Below are 14,475 nucleotides of genomic sequence, written 5' to 3' on the forward strand. Positions count from 1 at the left end.
CATATCAGCCTAGAAAATAACAACTTTACATTTTCCGTCGGTCTTAGTACACAATGTAACTACAGAAGAGTCAAGGTTTAAATAGGGAAAATATCGAAACTCTTTGGTCATTTTTTTGAGAGAGATGCTAATGGTCTTGTCCGATTCAATGATCTATGCTAAGCTATGCTAAAAGTGGTACCACCAGACCCGGAGATCGGCTGAATGGATCCGAAAACGGTAAAACTCAACTGTTTAACTCTGGGGGAGTTGTAAAATGAGCCTATTTAAAAAAAAAAGTGGAGTATCCCTTTAAAACTTCTTGTGGCCTTTCCTTGTTCACACGTTCACATAAAGCCATGCCTTGTGGACAGCATAAGACTAAAATCCCCCTTGCTGTGTGGTCAAAACCTGTGTGCTTCCCAATAGCCAACCGCACACCTGTTGCTCAGGTGCTCTAATTATTCTCATCTATTATATTATATTACATCTAATTATACTCTAATTATACACAGCCACAGCACCACCCAGTGGACAAAAACTTTACCATACAACAAATGGCTCCTACACACAGTGTATGATTTGTTTCTTGATAAGAAAGAGCACTTTTATCTCTAAAAGCAAAGCACTTATTTCCATTATTACTGTCATTAGTTAATAGAGATGAAGTTATGAAGCGCTACCACAGAGATGAATTATATCATTACACATAGAAAAGCTGTTGCATGTGCAAATCTCACAACTATTCTATTGTTAACTTGACTCAGATCCATTCATTCAATCCATCAGTTCAGCGATGCAGAATATTTCTGGTCAAGCTTTAGATAACCCGTGCAGTGACAACATGAGAACATTAATGAAAGCAAAAGATATGCAATGTGTAAAAAATGTTTAATATGTAACTGTTGCATATGCCATAAAAATCATATTCAATATATACTGAAAGAAAAAAAAAACCTGAAAAAGACACCAACTATCACAGAATGACTGTTTACTTACACATAGTAATAAAGCTAATAAAAAGTACAATGTTTACAGTGTAAAACCTTCTGTTGATATAACAGTTGTACAAATTATTACAAGGAGACATTATAAATGAATTTGAACAAGCTAAGCCTTTGTCCTCTACATTTAAAAGTAGACAGACTTCATTTATAGCTTTGTGAGGAATACAGTACAATCGAAAAATTCAGGAATTTTAGTTTCTCTCTTCAATTGTTGGATGTTTCAGCAGAATCAGACCTTGATTTATCAATAAGACCGCTTTTAAAAAAAACTAAACAACATAGTTTTAAAACCTCTGCTCTTATACTGAGATATCTTAGTGAAGATCAAACATTGGAATAATAGAATGAAACTAAACATTTATACTAAAAACAAATTGACAAAATCATTAACCACCTTTACTAGTTTCTGAATGAAACCATTGTTTTGCTCCGCTCGAATTCTTGCCATTTCCTCTTGATACTTTGCTAATTCTGCTTGCGTTTTCTCTAGTTCTGCCCCTTGAAATCTGTACTTTAGAGCCTCCAATTCCCTCTTTAGTTGTTCTTCATTCTTTTTCAGGATCCGTTGTTTCTCTTCCTCAATTGCTCTCTCTGCCTCCTGAAGCATGTCATTAGTGTAATATTCTCCACCATTATCAATAACCATTTGATCAATCTTGTGTAGCAGCTGCATAACCTGGTTTGAATCCTTCTTCGTATTATCAATCACAAAATACTGTCCCCAGCATCTCTTGACAAATTTGTGTAATTCTGGACTGCTGCGCACAAATGTTTGAATGTCCTGTCCTCTAAGTTGATCTCCATGAGTGAACACTACCATGGCGTAATTTAATGCCTTTTTACCAAATAATCTTTCAATGTATTCTATTGCTTTTGCATTTTCTTCTGTGAATCTTTCCAGTTTAAGAACAATCAGAAAGGCATGTGGACCAGGAGCAGAATACGATATACACGTCTTAATTTCTCTCTCCACCTTGTCTTCACTCAAACTTGTGTCAAAAAGACCAGGAGTGTCAATAATTGAAATTTTTCTTCCATAAATAATCCTAAACTTCTTTTTAGACTCTCGGGTTACAGATGAAAGTGAAAGACGTGATTTGAAGACTTCTTCTCCCAGGATGGTGTTTCCGGTGGCACTTTTCCCAACACCGGTCTTTCCAACCAGGACAATCCGGAGCTCAGTTTTTTGTTCTGTTAAATAACACCAAACACACATTCAAGGCTTATTATTGATTTTCTGTTATTCATGACAGATAAAATAATTTCATTTTAAATTAAAGCTATGTTTTGTTTATGCATATAAAGCACAAAAAGAACCACCATTAGAGGATAGGATAATGATTTTTACCAGTCCCATTTTCTTCGAGACCATATTGATTGAGGGAAGTTTCGGTCTCAGTCGTCTTAATCTGCAAAAAGTGGATTTGGGGGAAAGCCGTTGAAAGTAGATGGTATGCAAATCATTTTGGACAAGTAAATTCTATTAATTTTATTAACAAAACAAATAAATCCTGAAAAAAATTATTACAAAAAATAAACTGATTTGTATTTTGTCAATGTATTTTTAATAGTATTACAACTGACCCTGGTGAAAGAGGTATTAGGACATCCCCATCATCATTGCATGAAAACATTTGATTTTAAATAATGTCACTGTTATGGTGAGCAGATGCAGTTTTAAAATAAAAATCTTGTTAATTAAGAAATGTTTATTATTTTTATTTTTTCTCTCTTCAAAATGTTTTTTTTTTTTTTTATCAAAACGTGTCCTAATTTCACTTTTAATATTTGTATTAGCAGTGGAGTGAATTCTGTGACGAATGGTCGGATTATTTAAGACGTTCAAGCCGGTTTGATGAAATTACAAGATATCAACAAGAATCTTAATTAAAAATCCTAAAGATGATGAAAATATGAAAATGAATGTTGACACCCTCAGATGAGCAAACTCTAGTTATTGTAAAGTGATCCACTGAAGGAAAGTTGTAAAGAGAACCCAAGTGCAGCTTTATTTCAATAAAATCAAAACATAAAACAAAAGCATGAAGTGGCATGAACTGAAAAAATGACTCACAAACAGTGGTTACAGGAAACAATACTTGACAAAGACACATGGCAAACATGAGGGCTTAAATACACAGATAAATGACAAGACAAGGGACATCTGTGAACAATGAAACAATGACAACACATCAGACAAGGGAACATATGGAAGGATCACATGACAAACAGAATCACATGACAAGACACAGAAACATGAAACGTGACCAAGACAAGACCAAATCGTGACAGTTATTTATTTCCATTCTATAAGGTTCCATCTGGGTAATGGACTTACCATTGCCTAAATATTGGCATTAGTATAAGTGTGTGGTGTATATACACATCTCTATAGAAATACTTGAACTGCAACATATTCATCATTAAAGCACTGCCTAACAGGAATGACAGGAATATTCCCTCTGTGCCTTGAGGATTTTCATATTTAAATACTGACAGAAAGATTGTGATTGTTGGTTGAATCATATTGTAGCACTAGTTCTCTAGTCCTAATATTATTTCAGTCTATTCTGAACATAAAGAGCAACAGCCAAACAATATACAATTATATTTTCATAGAGATAATTACCTGTGAACCAAAGGCAAAACCACTGCAGAGAGACAGAAACCAGGTTCTGGATACAGTCAGTTTCATTTTAGCTGTAGTTTGAGATTTGGATGTGTTAAAAAGATGTAAATATAACAGAATTTATTTATTAATGTGATAAATATAAAGCATTATTGGCAGTTTATGTATAAAATTAATTGCATTTTGTATTTTTTTTTTTCATGCTAATAGTCAATTCTGTAAGTTTAATCCTACCTTTCAGTGCAGATGTGCTGATCAGAATATATCTCTTCAGCTTTGTTTAGTTTTAGTTTCATCGCTGTTATTTATATCAGTTCTCTGTGAAGGGGAGGAGCCTGATGACGACTGCATGCTCAAAGACAAGGGTTCACTTTCTGTTACTGATGTCTCCGGACAAAAAGTCAATATAGCTCAATGCAACACTGATTATCTTCAAGTAATTTATGCTGGATTTTGTTTGCATTCCCGTGAATTACAACTGATGACAATCATTGATCGTCCTTGCCGTTTTGTGATGTTGAAAATAAATTAAGTCCTTTATATACACTCACCTAAAGGATTATTAGGAACACCTGTTCAATTTCTCATTAATGCAATTATCTAATCAACCAATCACATGGCAGTTGCAGCTGAATGTCAGAATGGGAAAGAAAGGTGATTTAAGCAATTTTGAGCGTGGCATGGTTGTTGGTGCCAGACGGGTCGGTCTGAGTATTTCACAATCTGCTCAGTTACTGGGATTTTCACGCACAACCATTTCTAGGGTTTACAAAGAATGGTGTGAAAAGGGAAAAACATCCAGTATGCGGCAGTCCTGTGGGCGAAAATGCCTTGTTGATGCTAGAGGTCAGAGGAGAATGGGCCGACTGATTCAAGCTGATAGAAGAGCAACTTTGACTGAAATAACCACTCGTTACAACCGAGGTATGCAGCAAAGCATTTGTGAAGCCACAACACGCACAACCTTGAGGCGGATGGGCTACAACAGCAGAAGACCCCACCGGGTACCACTCATCTCCACTACAAATAGGAAAAAGAGGCTACAATTTGCACGAGCTCACCAAAATTGGACAGTTGAAGACTGGAAAAATGTTGCCTGGTCTGATGAGTCTCGATTTCTGTTGAGACATTCAGATGGTAGAGTCAGAATTTGGCGTAAACAGAATGAGAACATGGATCCATCATGCCTTGTTACCACTGTGCAGGCTGGTGGTGGTGGTGTAATGGTGTGGGGGATGTTTTCTTGGCACACTTTAGGCCCCTTAGAGCCAATTGGGCATCGTTTATATACCACGGCCTACCTGAGCATTGTTTCTGACCATGTCCATCCCTTTATGACCACCATGTACCCATCCTCTGATGGCTACTTCCAGCAGGATAATGCACCATGTCACAAAGCTCGAATCATTTCAAATTGGTTTCTTGAACATGACAATGAGTTCACTGTACTAAAATGGCCCCCACAGTCACCAGATCTCAACCCAATAGAGCATCTTTGGGATGTGGTGGAACGGGAGCTTCGTGCCCTGGATGTGCATCCCACAAATCTCCATCAACTGCAAGATGCTATCCTATCAATATGGGCCAACATTTCTAAAGAATGCTTTCAGCACCTTGTTGAATCAATGCCACGTAGAATTAAGGCAGTTCTGAAGGCGAAAGGGGGTCAAACACAGTATTAGTATGGTGTTCCTAATAATCCTTTAGGTGAGTGTAGGTTCAGGGTTAGTAACTAGTTGTGACCAGTTATTGCAATTTCTATCCACCTAATTCCTACGCCCTCTATGAACGCAATAATACGTTTTAAAAAAGTGTCACAATGAGATGACATTATTCTACTCACCCTTTAACCATCGAACATTAAAAGATTTAAAAGTGTAAAAGCATCAACAAGGTACTTTCAACAGACCATGAATAACCCCAATCGGACGGTTAAATATTACTGTAGTAATACACTGTAAAAAGTGAACAGTTGGATCAACTTTAAAAAATTACTTAAATTGGTAACACCTAAAGAATTTAAGTTTTCTCAACTTAAATTATCACGTTTTACGTCTAAGGTCTAAGGGGTTTTGGGGGTCCTTGAGATGTTCTGACATGCCCTGACATTTGTGCTTTTTTCAGTTGCTTATAAACGTATTAATGGCAAAGGTGTAATTACACTCTATTTAGCACAAATAGGGCTATCATAATATGTGAGCAACATGCATGTACATGTTTGTATTTTTGAGAGAATAATGTTTATGCATGGTTATTGAAAAAACTAAAAACTAAAGTTTCTGAAATAAGGCCACAAAAGAACACATACTAAATATGTCCACAAGACTTTTGACTAATGGATGTTGTCGTCTAGAGTTTTTTCTTCAAAATGATGTGAAAATCATCCTGCCATCATTCGCATAAAACAATACATTGATTTAAATCTTGTAAAATACTTTTTGTTTGGAAAGGCAATATGCGCAAAGGGCGTCAACGATCCAACACCATCATGCATATTTAGTGGTTCACACCTGAGGAGACAATGGGGCCCGCATACTTAATGAGCCATTCATTCAGGTGTGTCACTGATGCAAGAATGCAAGAGCATTGGTTCACAGTTGGAAGCATCTCAATTTATTTTTTAATTTTTTTCACAAATTGTGCTTGCAAATTGTATAATATCCAAGGAAAACATGTCTAGTAATTGTGCAGTTAATTCTCATACTGTATTTTCAGTTTTGGAATATGTATCCTCTCCCCAAATTTGTCAATAATAAAACACAATAAAAATGTGTTACCTATATTTACCTTTTAAAATTTGTTTACATGTACCTTGTAAATATATTTTTTTATTAAAAAGGTTACAATTACAAAAACAATTCAAGTGTAATCTTTCTTTGTAAAAACTGAAGTATACATTTTATCATACATATTTCAAAGTTAAGGATTCATTACTTTGAATATAGCCTACATTGACAAAACATACTATATTTAATATATTAGCAAAAATTGGCAAACAAAAGCTTATTTGAGGTGGCAGATATTTTACAGTAAAAATATATAATCTATCCAAAACTAGTCAACGAAATGTTGTCTTTCATATGTCTGTAACATAGGTCTTTCGTTTTTATTATAAGGAATATAAATGTTAATTTGCAGTTTAATACGTTGCTTATACAAATACATTTTATTTCAACATATTTCAGTCGATTTTTACTCATCTCAGTATAGCAATATAGTTTGCTAAAAGCGGATCATTCATTCACACACAGAAACGCGATTCAAATTTAAACTGTCTTTTTGCGAGCTCGAAATACCAGCACTTCTGAGGTACATTTTCCATTATTATTATTACCATAGTATTATTCCTTGCAGCGAGACGGTGTAAACAAGTACAATGATCTGAATAAACTTGATGTGTTTTCTCGAGCTGATATGGGGGCGTTCACAGTTTGCAGGATTGCCTCAGTCATTTGCGTTTGAATAGCGCGCGCTCTCCGTGGGCGGGGTCACATTAAAAATAATTAGCTGAGATGAGAACGACTGACATCTCGCTCTTTTCATACAGACTACATTAACAGAGAATATTTGTTTTTTATAAAAATTACTTCATTTAAAAGAAGAGAATTCAAGCTTCATGCCTGTGTGTCTGTATGTCTGTTTGACTGAGTATTCGCTGAGTTATGGTTCATTTTCGGACGCGTTTCAGAATTGACTTCACTGACAGAGAGAAGGCAGAACTCACATCATGTTTATTTTTCTTTATTTGGCAAAAAGCACAACACTTTGCTTTTATTGTGAGTATACACAAAAATAATACACACTTAACAGGATCGATTGATGTATAACACAAGCATATAAGATAAAAATTAATATTAGTATTTTGATTCTTTTTTGCACTGATAAGGAAAAAAACGAGCCTATCGCGCCAGCGCGATAGCCGACCTCAGGGGGTTAAAAGAGATTTATAAACATGGCATCCATCAAACACCTTTACATTAGGCACACTTAAATTCCTTTCCTCAACTTCCCCTTGTGATCCAGTTGATTCTGGCTTCAGTGAACTTGGTGAAAACCGGATCCGTGTCAGTGTAGATCCTAGCAATCGGTCTTAAAGTGACAGCAGACTAAAATACTTGTCTGAGTCGATACTGTTGATTAGACAACAAAAGATGTTAAATAAATGTTACATAAACCAACTGTACCTGACAAGCACAGTATTTTCAGTGAGTTGTTAATGCATCACATCTGATCAAGTGTGTGATATGGAGGATTTAATGGCGTGATGTGGCCAGTCTCACACTCACTCACACAGATTTGGACAATGCTTCTTCATATGAACCAGTAGATTGGGCCAGTGAGTGAAACTCTTCCCGCATGAAGAGCACTGGTGCGGCTTCTCTCCAGTGTGACCTCTCTCAGTGGCGTCATGCCCATTCAAAGTGAGGGGGCACGTGCCCCCTCAGATTTTTCCTCCCTGATAATTTTTTTTTGTCACAACTTTATTCCTATTATGCTCCATAATATACCAGAGCCTATAACGACTCAAATGTATTCTTCTGGATGTGTAATAAATCGGTCAGCATCAGCCCGCCCATTTTTCCTAATATGGTGTCTGTGTATATCAAATCTAGAGCGCTACGCGCGTCTTTGCTGTGTATGTTCAAGCAACTCACTCGTCTCGCACGTTGAGCTGGCAATGTTTTACAGATGGTCTTGAAGTGGTAAGTGGGCAAAGCAACAATTCGGCATTGAATTAGCTATCGGATGATATTAAAGGGTTAGTTCACCCAAAAGTGAAAATTATGTCATTAATGACTCACCCTCATGTCGTTCCAAGCCCGTAAGACCTCCGTTCATCTTCTGAACACAGTTTAAGATATTTTAGATTTTGTTCGAGAGCTTTCTGTTCCTCCATTGAAAGTCAATGGACGGCATACTGTCCATGTCCAGAAAGGCAATACAGACATCATCAAAGTAGTCCATGTGACATCAGTGGCTCGAGTGAGTTCGCGTAGTGTTTCAGTGTAGCGCGTCTGTGTTGTACGTCACACGTAGGCTCACTATTGGCCGACGCTGGTCATGTGTGATGCGTTTGACGTACAACACAGACGCGCTACACTGAAACACTACGCGAACTCACTCGAGGCACAGAGAGAAGGAAATTAATAGTGGCATAAAGTCGTTATTTTTGTTTACTTTTTGCGCACAAAAAGTATTCTCGTCGCTTGATAAACTTAAGATTGAGCCACTGATGTCACATGGACTACTTTGATGATGTCTGTATTGCCTTTCTGGACGTGAACAGTATGCCGTCCATTGACTTTAAATGGAGGAACAGAAAGCTCTCGGACTAAATCTAAAATATCTTAAACTGTGTTCCGAAGATGAACGGAGGTCTTACGGGCTTGGAACGACATGAGGGTGAGTCATTAATGACATAATTTTCATTTTTGGGTGAACTAACCCTTTAAAAGGTAGTGGGATTATTTGTGACCTGGAAATTTTAACTTGATCAAAAAGTTATGGATTTGATATTAGCTGCGAATTCAGAGCATTAACTTAAGTTGTGTCAGTGTAACGTTATCGATAGCTAGCCTAGTCTAACCGTAAACTAGTTGGCTAACGTTACTGCCATACAAAGCCATAATAACGTTATCTGATCGGTTTTGAAACATCTGTTTTGTTTTGTCTTGTGTCAAAGTCTCCAGCTGGTTCAATTTGATTACTTTTTTACATTTCTGTCAAATATTAACCATTTTCAAATAAACGGGGTAGTGTTAACCTTATTCAGCACTGAAATCTGTCAAACTTATTTCAAAGTCCTTTATCACATATTAATATTAAAATAACTTAATTTCAGAGCACCACAAAGTCAGAGCTCAGCACTTTTATGTACCTTTAATGTAAGATCGTTCTTAGGTCACATACCAATTTAAAATCATAACATAAAAAATGCAATGGTACTGTTTTTAAAATCATGTGTTGTAGGCCTAAGTGTACAGTAAGTGTGTGTGTAAACATGCTTTAATGAAGTAGACTTCAAAAGCTTTTGAATTTGAGCTTACAGTTCTTTCATCAACCTGTCTTTTACATAAACTTACAAAATAGATACTTTAACTTAGTCCTCAGATAGAGGAGGGTTGCTGCTAGCTCCGTTAAGGTATTTCTGTCCCTCTCAAACTGCATTGAAATGGTATGTTTAGCAGCCAGAATTTAAACATTTTCAGGGGGAGAAACCCCCTGACCCCTCCTAACATGATCCATATCACCCGTCAGAAAACAATTGCAACGTCTCAGATTGTGCCCCCCCAGAATTTTGGCTTGCATGACGCCCCTGACCTCTCTCCTGACCTTTCAGGGGTTTGGAGGGAGAGAAACTCTTTCCACAGAACAAGCAGAAGTGAGGCTTCAGATCAGCGTGAGCTTTCAGGAGTCGTCTTAAGCTGGATTCCACAGCGAATGTTTTATCACACTGATCACACATGAAGGATCTCAGGTCAGGTGATCTTTGAGAGAGCTTCTGGATGTGTAAGTCTTCCCACACTGAGAGCATGAGAACGAATGAATACATGGTGAACTACTGTAACTCAGGCATGAAAACTCCTAACCTTTCGGCGAAATTCGCCGTTTTAAAACCAAAATGGGTCACCTACGTGATTTGTGCAGATCCGATGAGAAAATATTTATTGGGGGGGGGGGGGGGGTGGTGGTGGTGTTGTGGTCGAGGTCGACACCAGCATTTACCCGCTATAAAGTTACCATAAACTTCGCAGCTTTAAAAAACAATCATCATTCCTAATGCTGAAACATGACAGCCAATACAAGTCAGAGTAACGTTAGGGCAGAAATGTTTTCAAAGTCTTTTACACCGCGAGTCTGACAACTGGACACACTGCCGAACAAAGAACCGCACGTCGGAAAGCAAGCCTGAGGTAAGTTATCTTACAATGTTAACTTGACTGTCAGATACAGACAGCAATGTTGCAAATGTCATTATTTTTTTATTTTTTACATAGAAGTGGGCGGGATAATATCGCGAGCAGGCGCGGGCGCCACTTGGGGCTCTGAGCGAGCAGGAACGAGTAACATGAGTTGTCAAAAAAGATGGATAACGCAAAAAAGCTGTTGGGGGCTAAAAATAGAAAAAGAAAGAGGGGAAATGAGATGGCATGTCAACTGATGCGACAGCAGCTAAATAAGTGGATGGTGAAAGGCTACAGGTAGGATTTTGTTTTGTGTGACGTCCAGGCATGCAGGCTAATGCCATCGGGACTACCGTGAGATTCCCGGTGGGCCGACATGCTTTTTGGGCCGATACATCTCATACTTTTTTGTTTTGTTTTTTTGTCTTAACGGCCCATAAAACTCGTACATCGGCGGCCCATACGTTTTGTTTTGCTTATTTGGCGGCGCTGGGTTAGACGTAGTGCTGGGTTAGTGCGTAATTAGTGTGTAATGCATTGGTCAAAAAAAAAAAAGTCAGCGCTAGTTTTTTTTTCTGACACCCGATGAAACACGTAGATCAGCGCCCATTGGTTCTTTTCTTGATTGACACTGGGCTGGCCCAATCACATCTTTAATGTTAAGTATAGAAATATACTCTTTCAAGTATAGAAATTAGTACAAAACTAATTATGAAAGTTTCCTTTATTTTTCAGTGCATTTGTTTTACAATATGGCTATTACTATTATGGGATTAATATTATAACTATTATTGTAGTAGTAATGTAGACAGACACTGTAACTAAAAGAGTTTAGAATTTTTCTTTGTTTAATTTGCACCAGATTGATGAATTTAACATTAAAAAGCACACACATTTTTTTGGGGTTATATATGCCGCATCCTTTTTTTTACCCCTGACCTGTTTTTATGCCTGGTAACTGCATGATTGTATTATCTGTATATTTCTGACATATGGACGTTACTTTGAGTCACGTCTGATAACAGATTGGTCTTAATTTTAATTCAGAAATTAATTTTCCATGAAGCTGCTTTGAAACAATGTGTATTGTGAAAAACCCTATACAAATAAACGTAAAAGTAATATAAAGTAAAAATAAAAATAAAACTCTGAGATAAACCGGATCCAGATTGCCCTTTGACCCTGTCCTGCAGTCTCGTGTCTCCCTCTACAGGAGATAATCAGAATCACAGCAGAGTTAAAGAAGCTACAGATGAAAATGTGTTTTACAGCAACAAATGAAAAGTAAAGTCAAGTCACCTTTATTTATATAGCGCTTTTTACAATACAGATTGTATCAAAGCAGCTTCACAGTGATAACATGAAAATAATACAACAAAGTTTGTTTCTAGAAGAAAATTGCATCATCGTCCACCCTTAAAGGGGGGGTACAATGGTGTTTCATGTATTCAGAGTTGTTTACAGTGTTAAAGAGATGGATTCTCATGCTAAACATGGGCAAAGTTTTAAAAAAATATTTTGGACGAATAACGGAGAATTTCTATGCTGAAAATCTTACTTCCGGGTTGGTACAAGTTTCGGCTGGTTTTTTTTAGATCGTGGATCTAATGACGTAGATCAGAGTGGAACTCCTTATATGAGCATTTCTCTCGGAAAAGCGCGCCCGCGAGCACGTCGACTAGAGGAGAGCGAGACCGCGCACATCAACGCGCTTCAACAGGAAATCATCGCAGCGCTGCATAGGATTTGTTCAAGAATGTCTCCAAAAAAGTGTGTATTTGGATGTGAGGGAAAGCTTACCGTGTTCAGTTTTCCAAAGAACCCAGTGTTACAGGAACAGTGGATGCAGTTTGTTTTTCCGGGGCAGCAACGGAGTGTAGGAAGTGCGGTTGTGTGTTCTGGTCGTTTCAGTGACGAATGTTTTATTAACAAGGCTCAGGTCGACGCTGGATTTGCAAATCGTTTGCTATTAAAACGTGGAGCGGTCCCAGTGATAAAAGACCCCATTCATGTAAGTACAACTGGATCGGATTTCTGTCTTTTGCTGGAAATCAAGAACTACCGCTTGACTCTATAGCTCCGCCTCCAGGACCTCGGCTTTTTCCGGAGAGAATCGGAAAGCTGTATTTTTCTTTTCTAAATATAATAAAACTAAACACTTTTTTGAGATATTAAGGATGCACTACTACTCTATAGGTACTCAAGATTAACATGAGATTAGGTGAAACTGTGCATGTTATGTACCCTTTAATAAGGCAGATCAATAATATTGTTGAATATTAAATGTCCCCAACTAAGCAAGCCAAAAGCCAAGGCAACAGTGGCAAGCAACCAAAACTCCATCAGTGACAGAATGGAGAAAAAAACTTTGTGAGAACCCAGACTCAGTCGCTCAGTTCTCCTCTGGCCAACGAGCGAACTGTGTATGATTATGATCCAGGCATTACAGGTCAGAGGTCAGATTGGTCGAGTCGATGAGGCCTTCACAGGGCTGATGAGGCTGGCACTTCAGGGATGCGTCATGGATGGGTCCAGGTGCAGGTCCACCATCTGATCTTGAGTGTGTGTGTGTGTGTGTGTGTGTGTGTGTGTGTGTGTGTGTGTGTGTGTGTGTGTGTGTGTGTGTGTTGGATTGTAGGCTTGTTGGACTTCATGCACCTCTGAGTCTGCGCAGACCGGTTAGACATTTTGTTCCACGTGAGACAACACTGACGTGAGTGTCAGGATTCCATCACCATCTCCTTCCACTCATTCCCTCACTCCGCCCACTCAGTCATTCACACTCTCATTGTCACCTGATTACTAATCACCGTCACCTGGACCTCATCATCAGTTCACCCATATATACCTGCTACAAACATTCAGTCATTGTCTGATCTCGTCTATACATGACACAGACTCTCTGCATACTTACCTGTACACCTACCTTCGATCCAGATCTTCTCAGCCAGTCACCATTCTGTCTTCCAAGGAACTCCATCATCATCATCTGCAAGAGAAAGAGAGAGAGAGAGACTTGGTTACAATCATCTGAATTTCATCTTACTGTTTACTCACCTGTTTCGCTGTACCGATCCATTCTGCAAATTAAAGCATTTAACTTACCATTCTGTCTGCTTCGTCTATGCCAAACCTGACAGTGAGGATGTGTGAGTGTGTGTGTGTGTGCCACATGAGGATGAGTGTGTGTGTGAGCTAGATCAGAAGAACTCAAGGTTGACATAACTGTAGAACGAGAGTAGAAACACCGGTTTAACCAGAGTTTCTCAGAAGGGTTTTCAAGATTTCTAAGGGAACCACGGGTGAGGGAATCCCTTTTGTTTGTCATGATCCCGGTATTCTCTTCTGTCTCTGTCTCCCCCTTGTGGTCTGTTTCTTTGATTCATTCATCTCTCTGACACACCCACCACACACACACACACTCGCTCTTCATTCACACACTACTTGCCCGGACACACCCACTTACTATTACGCTCATTCATTCTACGCCAGCTGTTTTCCATCATTCTTCTCTTTACTCAATCTATCTCTTCACCTGCTTCCACTTTCTTCTAATCAGCGTTCCTACTTCTAGTACCCCTTTTCCCATTTTCCTCTGCCAGATTATTGTCAATGTTTCTTACGTCACGGAGCTTACCTGTTAGAATCTTGTCTTGTCTTGTCTTGTCCAGTCAAAGCCTGGTTTTGGTACATGTGTATTTGGAAGCTACGCGCTGTCTGGACTGTTTAATGCTGAAGCTTTTCTCTGCCCAGCTACTCTGTATCTGACGACGAGAGACGGACCCCAAGCCCAGTTTTGATTTGATGCTGCCGAATGCTGAGTTGTATGCTGAGTACCTTTACGGGACTGTTCTTCAGTTGATACATTAAGATACTTTGTGTTCATCCTATTTTCTACAACAACAGACATTCTGTTTGACAGCTACGCAGCCTGCCTTATTCCCATTAAAGAACT

The 14,475-nt window shown here is 38.3% G+C and overlaps 1 protein-coding gene across 1 annotated transcript; it reads right to left on the reverse strand.

Moving 5' to 3' along the window:
- Positions 1–852: 852 nt before the first annotated feature.
- LOC307144477 (GTPase IMAP family member 9-like) lies at positions 853–3,889 on the reverse strand. Its single transcript, XM_079846874.1, has 4 exons — positions 3,850–3,889; positions 3,616–3,686; positions 2,335–2,395; positions 853–2,177 (listed from the first exon to the last, which is right to left on the reverse strand). The coding sequence occupies exons 2-4, from the start codon at positions 3,679–3,681 to the stop codon at positions 1,345–1,347; spliced, it is 960 nt and encodes a 319-aa protein (XP_079703000.1). The 5' UTR covers positions 3,682–3,686; positions 3,850–3,889; the 3' UTR covers positions 853–1,344.
- Between the last annotated feature and the right edge of the window lie 10,586 nt (positions 3,890–14,475).

This window comes from Squalius cephalus (genome assembly GCF_949319135.1).
Source record: "Squalius cephalus genome assembly, chromosome: 17".
Lineage (NCBI taxonomy): Eukaryota > Metazoa > Chordata > Actinopteri > Cypriniformes > Leuciscidae > Squalius > Squalius cephalus.

Excerpts from the sequence above, each read along its gene's own strand:
- LOC307144477 (XM_079846874.1), bottom strand. The coding sequence starts at position 3,681 with ATGAAACTGACTGTATCCAGAACCTGGTTTCTGTCTCTCTGCAGTGGT. Across the intron at positions 2,396-3,615 it reads GTTTTGCCTTTGGTTCACAG|ATTAAGACGACTGAGACCGA; the intron begins GTAATTATCTCT and ends CACTTTTTGCAG. Across the intron at positions 2,178-2,334 it reads TCTCGAAGAAAATGGGACTG|AACAAAAAACTGAGCTCCGG; the intron begins GTAAAAATCATT and ends GTTATTTAACAG.